Raw genomic sequence first — 12574 nt, forward strand, 5'->3', positions numbered from 1 at the left:
TGCCTTTGTAATCTTTGTGCAGCTTGGATGTTTCTTAGTAATTAATGTCTTGCGGTTAGGCTATTACGAAAGCCCCATAACTCCTTTCTCTGCCTCTAGTCTCTTTCTTATCAAATCTATCTTCTGGACTCAGATCAAAGTGACCGAATATAACAACAAACAAACAAACAAACAATTTTAATTCCCTGCCCCCAAATCTCACATCATTCCCCACTGATTCTAATATAAATATCTTTTCATGTGATATAAAAGGCCTCATTCATCTATTTCTGGCCTGACTCATCAGCCTTACTCCTGCCTGCTCAAATCCTTTGCTCTTGCTGTTTTCTCTGCTGCCTTTACCTGGAACGTTTTCCCCAGACATCCACTTGCCTCAACCCCCCATCCTAAAATTTTAATGACGGCAGTTTCTGATTACTTCAGTTCCAATCACCCCTACACTCTCTATCTGTATATCCTATGTCTGTTCACAAACACAACATGCACCACTGCCTTCTCTGCCACCAGCAAATTAGAAGCTTCTTGAGGTTGAATCTCTAATGCCTGGCATGATCAATAAATATTTATTGAATAAATGAATAATGAGCAGGCCATATATCTCAATGGTTTTATCTAAGTTTCCATGTTCCCCAAAATATAAATTACGAGCTTACCCTAAACATGCCATGTCCTCTCATTCCTTAATGGCTTTTGCACCTGCACTTGATGTCAAAATCCACCCTCCATCCCATTAACATGCAATATATTCATTTGGTCAGCAAATATTTATTGCATGTCTACTGTAGGTCAGACATAGTGCCTGGTACTGGGAATATAGTTGTCACTAATATAGTTAAGTCCCTGCCCTGAGCTTGGTATTCTATTAGGAAGATGGTAGATATTAAACCCATAAAAAATAAACAAACTAGTTAATTACTGGTTGTGACAATCACTATGAAGGAAAGAAAGTGATGCGATAGAAATTAAATGGGGATAGGAAGAGAGACCATTTACACAGATGACCAAGGAGGCTTCCTTGTGAAGGAGACACTGTAAGACCGTCAAGTTGCGAAAAAGGCAGAGTTATGTGAGGAAGAAAAGTGACTTACTGTGCAGTAGTCCTGAAGCAGCAAAAAGTAGGTTTATACTAAAGTCACTTAAAGAATAGCCTTGTGATTGGACTGGATTAAAGAGGAAAGTGGTATGAAGTAAGCTGGAAAAAGTAAGCAGGAACCAAAATAGCCAGAGCCTTAAGGGTCATCAAACCAGTCTGTGTTTGGTTCCATGGCTAGAAGCCTGTGGCAAATCACAGAGTTTTGCAGTGGCTATGGTGAGCACGGCGAGCTTGGGGAATTTGGGGAACTTGGGCAAGTTGGGGAGGTTGGGGAGCTTGGTGGCTTGGGGCACCTGGGTGGCTCAGACAATTAAGCATCTGACTCTTGATTTTGGCTCATGTCATAATCTCATGGTGGTAGGATTGAGCCCCGCATCAAGCTCTGCACTGAAAGCATGGAGCCTGCTTGGGATTCTTTCTGTGGCCCTCCCCTGTGTACTTGCTCTCTCTCTGTCTCTCTCTCAAAATAAATAAATAAACTTAAAAGAAAAAAAAAAAGAAATGTTGGTGGCTTGCACAAGACAAGGGGACTTGGAAAGAAGAGGATGAGTTGGGAACTGAATTTTGTATGTGTATTATATGGAGGGTAAGGGAAAGGGAGGTCTTAAGAATAGAAACTCCTAGTTTCTTTACCAAGTTGCTATGTCCACAATGATGTCTTTTGCCGAAATACTAACACAGGGGGAGGGCCAAATTCTAAAACACTTCCTGTGAGTAGGTTCCATGATGACTCTGGCTGACTTAAGTTTTCCTCTGGGCTCACATTTTACCTTGCATTTTAGAGTATTTATTATATAATACTATAATAGCATATTGGTTTTCTCTCTGCATGACAGAGAGCTCTTTGAAGATAGTGACTGTATCTATTCATCTCTGTGTTTGTAGTCCTCGCACAGTGTGTAGCACATAAAATGCAAACAGTAATTGTTTGAATGAACAAATGAATGAATGTAGCAAGAGCTAAGAAACAGGGATTGTAGTATCAGAACTATGGTGGCTTCCAATCTTTTTGTAGGTTCTGTTCATTTAAGATTATGCAGAGACTTTTTTTTTTAATTATTGTTCTGGTACAGTTACCATGCAGCATTCTGTTAGTTTCAGGTGTACAATATAGTGCTTCAACACTTCCACACTATGCATCGCCTTTGATAGAAGTTTCTCGACTCTAATAGATTTCCTACTAAAACCATAAGCTGCTTAAAATTCCTCAGTCCCCCAAAGCCAGTATGTGAGTTATTGTATCTTTTATCTAGTTTTCATGAATACAAAAAAATGAAAGAAAAAAAGATGAACTTTCTCTTTTTCTATAGTCCTTGAGCTGCAAATTGACCAATTAAAATATCTTATAATCAATAAAAATAAAATCTTTTAAAGATAGGAGAGCATTCATTTATAACTAGAAATGTTAAATATTAATGTAACTTTTGATAGGTATCTCTAAGGTTTGCTATTCTTTTTTTTTTTTAAAGAATGTTCGACGTAGGAGGACAGAGATCTGAGAGAAAGAAATGGATTCATTGCTTTGAAGGCGTTACATGCATTATATTTTGTGCTGCGCTCAGTGCCTATGACATGGTCCTAGTGGAAGATGAGGAAGTGGTAAGTCTAAAAGGAAAGCAAATAAATAAAATAAAATAAAATAAAATAAAAATAAAAAAATAAAAGGAAAGCAAGGCCAGGGTAAAACAAACAAACAAACAAACACCTAAGCATTTGTGCTTTCTGACATTACTACCACACTCCCCAACTCAGTGAATTCCTTCCAAACATAGATGTTATTTCTAGAGCTTTGCTTATAATACCCGGTGTTAATATTTTGCAAATAATAATCCTACACATTATCATCTTTGATACCTAACAGAACAGAATGCATGAAAGCCTTCACCTATTCAACAGTATCTGTAATCACAAGTACTTTGCAACCACCTCCATTGTCCTGTTTCTCAATAAAAAGGATCTCTTTCAAGAAAAAGTAACCAAAGTGCATCTTAGTATCTGCTTTCCAGAATACACTGGTAAGATCTTCTTTCTTTAGTGCCATACTAAATTCTTTTTAAAATGTTTTTTAATGTTTATTCACTTTTTGACAGTGAGAAAGAGAGTGCAAGCGGGGAAGGGCAGAGAGAAAGGGAGACACCGAATCTGAAGCAGGCTCCTGGCTCTGAGCTGTCAGCACAGAACCTGACATGGGGCTAGCACTCACAAACCGTGAGATCATGACCTGAGTCGAAGTCAGTTGCTTAACCGACTGAGCCACCCAGGTGCCCCACTAAATTGTTACATAGACCTATATTTTCCTATCTGCATCTTCACAGGTAGCATTTATGAAGTTGAGGCTTATGATAATTGCTTGAGTCACGTGTATGATCCAGACTGGAAGAATCCAAACTGTTTGCAGATAAAAGGAAAACCTTCTACATTAAAGCAAAGCTCTAGTCAATAAACAGGAGGTTAGGTAGACCAGGGTTGCTACTCTATGTATTAAACAACACTGCAAATTATATTATCTTAAACATTATTAACAATATATTCCAAACTGACATTTTTTACTTATTCCCCAATGAAACCTTATAATGCAGTGGTTTCTCAAAGTCAGAATTAAGTTTCCCGAAGGACAGTTGGAATGATTTTGAGAATAGTGACATTTTCTCTTTCCAGTTTTCCTAGATCCTAGAATTGTAGTGCTGATTCTGTTAATCAGTGACTATAAATGTCAGGTCTATAGGTGGGTTGTTTTTCCCTCAGAGACAACTTTTTTTTCCGTATATAGTTAAATGTTCTGTTGTTAATGATATTATGTAAGATGGAAATTTTCATGATTTAAACACAAATAGAAGCCCAATTCCACCACTGAGATACTTGGGTAACCCAAATGTTACTAATCATGGTATACGGTCGCAGTAACTATGCTAATCTAAAACAGTTGCTTATATCTTTCCTCTAGCTTTGTGAATATTATCATTTCTGTGTTAACACATTTATCATGTGATTAAATATAGTCACGATTCCATGTTGAATACTACAAACTAAATATAGACTAAGTAAAGCTCTTTATGTTTTCTTCTAACTAATCGACTATTTCTTAGAACAGTCTTTAGTTTAAAGGAAAAATGAACAGAAAATACAGAGTTTCCATATACTCCCTCTGTGGTCACATTCTGGTTTCCCTTATTATTAACATTTTGCCTTGATGTGGTGTATTTGTTACAACTGACTGATAGATATTGATACACGATAACTAAAGTCTATAGTTTTCAGTGGGGGCTCTCTGTGTTACTCAGTTCTGTACGCTCTCCCAAATTCATGTCATGTATCCACCATGACAGTAACATACACAATCATTTCACTGCCATAAAAATCATCTGTGTTCCACTATAAATTTATGTTTTTCCCCTTCCTTCTCTCTCGTGGCAACCTCTGATCTTTTTATCTATAGCTGTGCCCTTTCCGGAACACATATAGCTGCAATCATACAATATATGGCATTTTCTGACAGACTATTTTCGCTTTCATTTTTAAACGCAATATACATTTAAATTCCCTCCAACACTTTTCATGGGTTGCTAGTCCATTTCCTTTTATTGTTGAATAGTATTCCATTCCATAAAGAAATTAGTTTCTTTAACCTTTCGCCTATAGAAGGACACCCGAATTACTTCCAATTTTTGGCAATTCTGAATAAAGCTGCTATAAACATCTATCTTCATGATTCTGTGCACACATAATTTTTTGTGTAAATACCTAGAAGCAAATTTGCTGGACTGTATGCTAATACCATGTTTAGCTTTATAAGAAACTGCCCAACTGCCTTCCCAAGTGGCTGTACCATTTCTCATCCCTACCAGCAATGAATTAGAGTTCCTGTGGCTCAACATCTTTGCCAGCATTTGGTGTTATTAGTGTTTTGGATTTTAGCCACGTTACATGGTTATAACGATTGTCCCCCATGGCATTTTCCTCCTAGATACAATAATCTAGGGGAACAAAATCTCATCTCCTTGGAAAATCTTTATGCTACTGCCCTATCGTGTGTTAGGTCCCCACCAAGTATATTCTGTTATAAAGCCCACCAACAGATCACTTTTGGCTACCTTGTGTTTATTAACATTTGTATTTTTATTGATCCATTGTGTCTTCTGCTTCCAGTCTAAAATTCCCAAGCCCACTTTTCATTGACTCTCCATTTGGTTCTACTAAAGCATCAGTCAAGAATAGCTGTCTTGGGTGCCTGGGTGGCTCAGTCAGTGAAGCAAGGATCCAGCTTTGGCTCAAGTCATTATCTCACGGTTTGCGTGTTACAGACCTGCGTCAGTCTCTGTGCTGACAGCTCAAAGCCTGGAGCCTGCTTCGGATTTTATTTCCCTCACTCTCTGCCCCTGCCGCTTGTATATTCTCTCTCTCTCAAATAAATAAGCTTCAAAAAAAGAACAGCTGTCTCTAGTTTTACATATGTCATTTCAAGCCCTTTGTTTAGTTAGCAACATAGTCTCTAGTCTGACCCATGCCATCCTTTCTACTTGATTTGCTACAATTCCAACTAGATTCTGCAAAGTGCACACTTGCACTTTGCAGTGCAACCCTACCTTCAAGTCTAGTGACACAGGCCATTCTCCCGCTTTTGACCTTCACTCATGCTATTTCCTTCTCTCTTCTAGCTACCCCTCAAGATCCAGCTCAAATACCACCCTCATTCTGTAGTCTACTCATCTCCAATTTCTATTCTTTTAGTTCATATTAAAGCACATACACACACCCACATGCACATAGACATGCACAGCCTTTGTCATGTATATAAGCTTCATCACTAGCTTATTTATGTATATATGTTTGTATTCTTACTGTATTGTGAGCATTTCAGCCAAATGCAGTCCCTACCCAGCTGGGTAAGCATCATTCCCAGCAATGTAACATTGCATAAATCCCTGATAAGTGACCATTGCCATCTTGATTTTTCAACAGTGAGTATATCAAATAGTAGCTTACAAAGTAAAATGCTAACACCTACTGATATTATTTTAACTTCATTCATTTTTAAATGCAATTAACGTTTCTTTATTTCTTTTTGTAACAAGGACCAAATACATTTGAAGATGCAGGGAACTACATCAAAAACCAGTTTCTAGACCTGAATTTAAAAAAAGAAGATAAGGAAATTTATTCCCACATGACCTGTGCTACAGATACCCAAAATGTCAAGTTCGTGTTTGATGCGGTTACAGATATAATTATCAAAGAGAATCTAAAAGACTGTGGGCTTTTCTAATCAGCCCTTTTTTCTTCCACTCTTGTTCTTGTACACTTTTCAAGATATAAAAGGAAAGGTGCTGTGTGATGTGTTTAGTTTTAATACTATTAACTTATCTAGAAATATAACTAGTATTATAAAACAAAATTTTTTCATATAAAAATTTTAATATATTGTCAGCTCTCTCTGGATGTTTCAATTTCTTTGGCACAGTGAGGATGGGGGTGTCTTTGATGTCTGATGTCCTTAGGTCTGAAAATATACATTTTGGTAAAGCTCTATCAGTACATATCACTGACACTGAATTTTCTTGGTAGTAAATTTCTGTATTGTGGTCTATTTTTAATCATAGAACAATGAAAAAATGCAGAGTATCCCATATTATTTTCATTGGCTGGAATTTGAGAGGCATTTGTTTTCACTGATATGTAATTGTGCCCGTACTATAAAGACTATTATTGGCCCATTACTCCTATTCAGTAAGCTGCAAATGAAATGTTCACTCTACATGTAATTGTGGACAGGAAATTTCATATGCAAAAGAAATGCACGCCATTTTATCTGTCATGTTTCCCTTTGAAAAAAGTGATTAATGCTGAATTTTACCTTAGAATTGAAGATTTTAACACAATATCATTTTGTATCAGCCTAGTTAAAAATGGGACCGTGTATGGTCAAACATATAGCATAAGGCTGTTCAGGCTGAACAAGAGTCCTTAACGGAGTACTTATTCTCACATTTTGCTCCAGAGTGGCATGGAGCATTATTACAATTGATGGTTTAGGAACAACAATTTTAAGCCACAGAGAGGAAAATAATTCAGTTTCTTAACACTAGTATGTTTTGCTTTTATGAATAAGAAGTAGGAAGTAAGAGTGAGTAATTAGGAGATTTTGTGGAAGAGAAACATTGAGCTTTTTAGTACTGTGCGGGCCATTCTAAATGCTATACAGTATGCTAATGGTCAAGCCTGTTTTTTTAAAACCTAATCTGGTGCCTTACAAACCAAATCATATGATTTGCAAAAAAAGATGACTTCTTCCTTTCTTGAAGTGTGTAACATTTATAACATATACTTTTCAAGCAGGTCTTAATACTGTTTGCCTTCTACCATGGGAAAAAGATGATACATAGGTCAGAATAGTAGGTCAATGCATGAGATTTCTAACTACCCTGAAAAGAGAGCTAATTAGGTTTTTACAAGCTAGATGAGGAAAAGGTAAATTAACCCATTTGCCAATCTGATGAATTCAGGTAGTTTTGTCTCAATGGCACTTCTTCACGGTTCTGTAACATTTCCATTCTAAACACTTAAGAATTATCACTATTCCATAAGTAGCCTGGACTGGAGTGTCTGTGGCTTTATTTTCAAAACCATAAAGGAGTTTTCAACAAATACATTCCTACAAAAATTTCATAGTAAGAAAAATTAATTGGAAATTTCTGTGCAGAATATAAATTTTTAAGGAGCCTAAGATAGCAAGGACAAAAAAAAGAGCAAACATTTAGCGTGAGAATTTAATAAATTTTTCTGGCTGAACCAATGTCTATATGACTAAAAACAATAATGTGCTAGGAGATATTCAATGTTAACAGATTTTACATTAAGATTGCAAATGCTATCATTTCATCTATTGCTTTATCTTTTTATTTTCTCCCATTCTCCTTTAGCCTGCTTTTCTCTACCAGTGTGAAGACAATTTCCAGTAAATGAACAAGATGTTTTGTGAAATGTTACTATTATTATTCGGATTTTGACTCTGTCTTACCCTTAGGATTTCTCTTTTTGGTGTAAAGCATGGGGTCAGAAATGGTTCATTTTATCTTTTACAAATACATAACTCATTTCAATCTGTGCAAAAAAAAAAAAATGACAAGCAGAAATGTTGTAAAATACCATTCTGTGAGAAATTTTAAAAATATGTTAAATGACCAAACTAAAATTAGAGGTCAGTTTGGATTATGGAAGGGGGGGAACCCTTAAATTCCTTCCTACCCTATGCTTGAAATTTTAAAAATTTCTTCACAATCACAAATTGTTGTTATCCTAAACAATGCATTTTCATTAAAAAGAGAAATTTTTAGTAGAGAAAATAGATGTTTGCATTATTTCTTAAATGATCACCCTCCTTAAAATTGAGTCTATTTGTGATTTTACTTTTTAAGTTTTTAATTAAAAAGGTTGGCGTAGAAGCACAGTATTTTGAACTAATTAGAGTAACAAATGGAAAATCTGGGAAATCTGGAAAAATCTTCTGGCTTTACCCAGAAGAAACTTGTACTGAGACCAGCAATGTTAAAGTTGGTTAGAATTCAATATTCCAACTGCACAGTTAGTGTTGTTGCTTTGCTAGTGTCTCAAAGAGGCAGTCTTAGCCTTTGTCAAAGTTCAAATGTTATTATACTGATATTCTCCTTTTCTGTTATTTGAGGTCTCTCTTCCTCACTCAGAATGTTCTCAAATCCTCATGCCTTAGATTTGTAACACTCCCAACTCTCACTTCTAAAATGTGCCCAACTGTGGACACACTACAGTACCTCAGAGATCTGGGGCAGGCTTCCATCTAATGGGGTCACCATAATTAATCCTTGCAGAGTTTTTCCAGAAGCATGAACTGGTGAACAGATAAGTCTTTGCACCTTGGGACTAGTGACTACAGAGTTAATTCAAGAAGAGTATTAATTGGTAATACCCTTGAATCAAATATTAAAGTTGGTGACTCTAAAAAGAAGCTCTATAGAAAAGGGTTTCAAATTCTAGGAAATCTACCACATACATTATAGATATCCCATATCCTATTGATTAACAGAATTTATAAAACAACACCAGTCTTCAAGTGTATCCTACAAATTGGCAAACTAATTCTTCAGGCTGTGGGCCTGTCCTAACACGGGTTTTTTTTGTTTTTGTTTTTGTTTTTTACTTGATCCATTATCTTATTTAATCACGAAATATATTTTCAAATATTTGCACAGAATCATTCAGGCTTGACTTAGTCAAACAATGTGTGAGGAAAAATAAATTTTGTGTGTGGACATAGGTTTTTCCTCTGTGACATCACTTCAGAATCAGCAGTGGATGAGCTGGTTCACATGAGTCAACTACTAAAAATAAGATATTTGTAAGAACTATAGGAGCAACCGTGAATCCTCTCACTTAGAATAACTTTAAAAATAGGAGAGGCGACCCTCCATCTTGTTGCAGTAAGTATTCAATTAATTGATAATCTAACCAGCTGGGGCCTTCTTTCTTTTTAGGCCTTTCCTGACAATCTTACCTACTAGTCTCCAGCCACATGGGGGCACACTAACATCATGTGTTTTTCTACCCAAATGTTGCACAAATAATAAATTTAGACGGCCAACAGCTTTAATGAGACAGATAATAAAATCCTACTAAGAAATATAACTCTGTTGTGCTTCCCAGGTCAGTAGGATCTGATCATCTTCTGATAATCATAATGTGCACTATTTGAGCCAAATCTGTGAATAACAAATCTATCGAAATAGGTCCAAATTTGTTTCGTGATATACAGATACTTAGTCTTTTCTCGTGCTCTAATTTCTTTTTTTTTTTTTTTTGACATTTTGAACCTGTTGTTTAAATCTAAGTTATCATTAGTTTTGTACAGTGTGGTTTTCCATATTGTTTCTAAAACATTGTGTCTAAAATCTTGATTAGCTTACAGAGAAATGTAGGAGAAAAATAATTTGATGTTTAACCACTAGGTTTCATGAATAGTAATTAAATGGCTGCTTATTAATGTGTTTCTTTTCAATAAATCAAAGTAAAATTCCACCCGGCTATCACATTAAGCATCCCATTATTGTGTTTATTACAACTTTTTCCCTAATCGCCGCTCCACGAAATCAACAAGAAAATAAGTGCACTGTGACATTTTGTTGTTACCAGCCCTGTTGCTGCCCAACACGTGTTTCATTAGTAATAGCACAATTTTTATTTTAAGCCACATTTGTCACACTAGTTAAGAAATAAGTACAGTCACATGAAAGAAAAAGGAAATAAAAAAGGCCCTAATTTAATTCCCGGGACAGTCAGGGCCCTCTAACTTTGACACCCTTCCGGAAACAAAGAATAAATGAGACCTATAAGCAAAGTGATTATTTGAGAGACATTCATCTTTTCTAAATTCATCAGATTGGAACTAAACCTTGCACATATATGTGATTGAAAACATTCTTTTCAGTGGATATTGCTGTGTTTTCTTTTTTGAAAAAGAAAAATGGCCACATGTGACATGCCATTATAATATCAGAACCAGGGGTGACTGTTTCTACTTCAACATATTAAAAGGCTTACACTGGAGAACATACCAGGTGACTGGACTTGCATAAGAAAGTTAGGCACGAAAAGCACCGCATGCAGAATGCCAAAGATAAAGATGACCCATGCTGTGATTATGTACCCTACCCAATTAGAATCTGAATATTTTATTACATTAAAAATACTAGGGGCGCCTGGGTGGCGCAGTCGGTTAAGCGTCCGACTTCAGCCAGGTCACGATGTCGCGGTCCGTGAGTTCGAGCCCCGCGTCGGGCTCTGGGCTGATGGCTCGGAGCCTGGAGCCTGTTTCCGATTCTGTGTCTCCCTCTCTCTCTGCCCCTCCCCCGCTCATGCTCTGTCTCTCTCTGTCCCAAAAATAAATAAACGTTGGAAAAAAAAATATTGATGTACATTTATATGCAGGCACATCTTGTCTCCCTGCACTTTGCTTTACAGTGCTTTGTAGTACCCTTTGTCTATAAATTGAAGGCCTGTCAAGGTTTGACCCCCCTCTCAAGCAAGTCTTTCGCGGCCATTTTTCCAACAGCGTCTGCCACTTCATGTCTCTGTCACATTTTGGTAATTCTAGCAATATTTCAAACATTTTCATTACTATTTTTGTTGCGATGACCTGTGATCAGTGACCTGTGATGTTACTGTTGTAATCATTTGGGGTGCCACAAATTGTCACCGTATAACACAGCAAGCTTAATCAATAAATTCTGTTGTGACCACACAGAAACCAAGAGTCCAATGCTCAACTGACTGAGCCATCCAGGCACCCCTACTTTTCAGTTTTCAGTTGAGGGCATAGAATTGCTATGTGTTGCCGGGGTAGCTGAATCAAGCATCTAACATTGGCCCTAGTAAAAGGCTTCACAAGGGCAACATTTCACTGTTCAGGCTGATAAGAGTCCTTTGCCATACTGGGAGGAAAATTGTAGCGATTAATGTATAAAAATTTGATTAAAGATAATGCAACAACTTGGCAAAATAGCAAATTTTTGAATTATGCACTTAAAATGGGTAACTATATAAATTATCCGTCAGATTATAGTGATAAAGATGATTTTTAAAAATATAACACTCACTCCTCCCCATAGTATCTCACACATATTACAGGTAATGGGATAATTAATAAATTAATAAATAAGTTCATATTTCCCATAATTACCTCTCAGTCTAAAATGGAAATGTACCAAACTCCAACATCCCTGTCCTATCTAGGACCACCTTCCCTGCATGGTTGATGGCTTGAAAGTAATAATTAATTTAAAAAAAAAAAACTCCTGGAAGCTGAGATTGTTCTCATGCTAAAATAAAGCTTCAGGTTAACTTGTAGGGCTCCGGGTACATGGCCAAATCCCTCACATAGTACATCCATAACATTTGCTGTTTCATTGTCAGAGCTGCCCCCCTCCTGCTTCGTGCCTTACTAGCTTCTACATTATTCCTTAAATCTCAAATCAAGAGTTTACCTCTTCAGATAGGGGTTCCCAGACCATAGAAGTACACCTACTTTGTATTTTTATAGCTCCTTATAATACACTTACTCTTTATGACATATTGCAATATACAATGAAATATTTGTGTAATTATTTCATTTACATTTGTTTTCCCATCTTTCTGTAAGTTCCCTAAAGGTAGAGCCCATATAGGGCTTTTCCATACCTGTGCTTGATGCAAAGTAAGAACTTCATGAGTATTTGTGCATCAGTGAATGAATCAATGGTCGTTTACCAATTTTTCCTGGAAAGCTTCTATTCTTTGGCCTATGGAGTACAATATTTTCCCTATCTTGTTCCTCCTATCTTGTTCCTTCTCTTCCAATTCTTCTGAACAGCTTGTCAATATTAGTATTACTAAAAATACGTATCTACATCCTCTTTTACCACTCTACATATACTCTGTTAGGAATCTTAAGTACTTTTATGACTTCATTCTTTTCTA

At 36.4% G+C, this 12574-nt stretch overlaps 1 protein-coding gene across 1 annotated transcript in view; it reads left to right on the forward strand.

The window, feature by feature from the left end:
• GNAT3 (G protein subunit alpha transducin 3) overlaps positions 1–10151 on the forward strand; it is a 65385-nt gene extending 55234 nt beyond the window's left edge. The window contains exons 6-8 of the mRNA XM_040472814.1: positions 2563–2692; positions 2955–3108; positions 6166–10151. Coding sequence (XP_040328748.1) covers positions 2563–2692; positions 2955–3108; positions 6166–6356 — 475 coding nt within the window. The 3' untranslated portion in view covers positions 6357–10151. The remainder of the gene's footprint in view (positions 1–2562; positions 2693–2954; positions 3109–6165) is intronic.
• The last annotated feature ends 2423 nt before the right edge of the window (positions 10152–12574 follow it).

Source organism: Herpailurus yagouaroundi, unplaced genomic scaffold (genome assembly GCF_014898765.1).
Source record: "Herpailurus yagouaroundi ecotype Mexico unplaced genomic scaffold, PumYag 100, whole genome shotgun sequence".
NCBI classification, from domain to species: domain Eukaryota; kingdom Metazoa; phylum Chordata; class Mammalia; order Carnivora; family Felidae; genus Herpailurus; species Herpailurus yagouaroundi.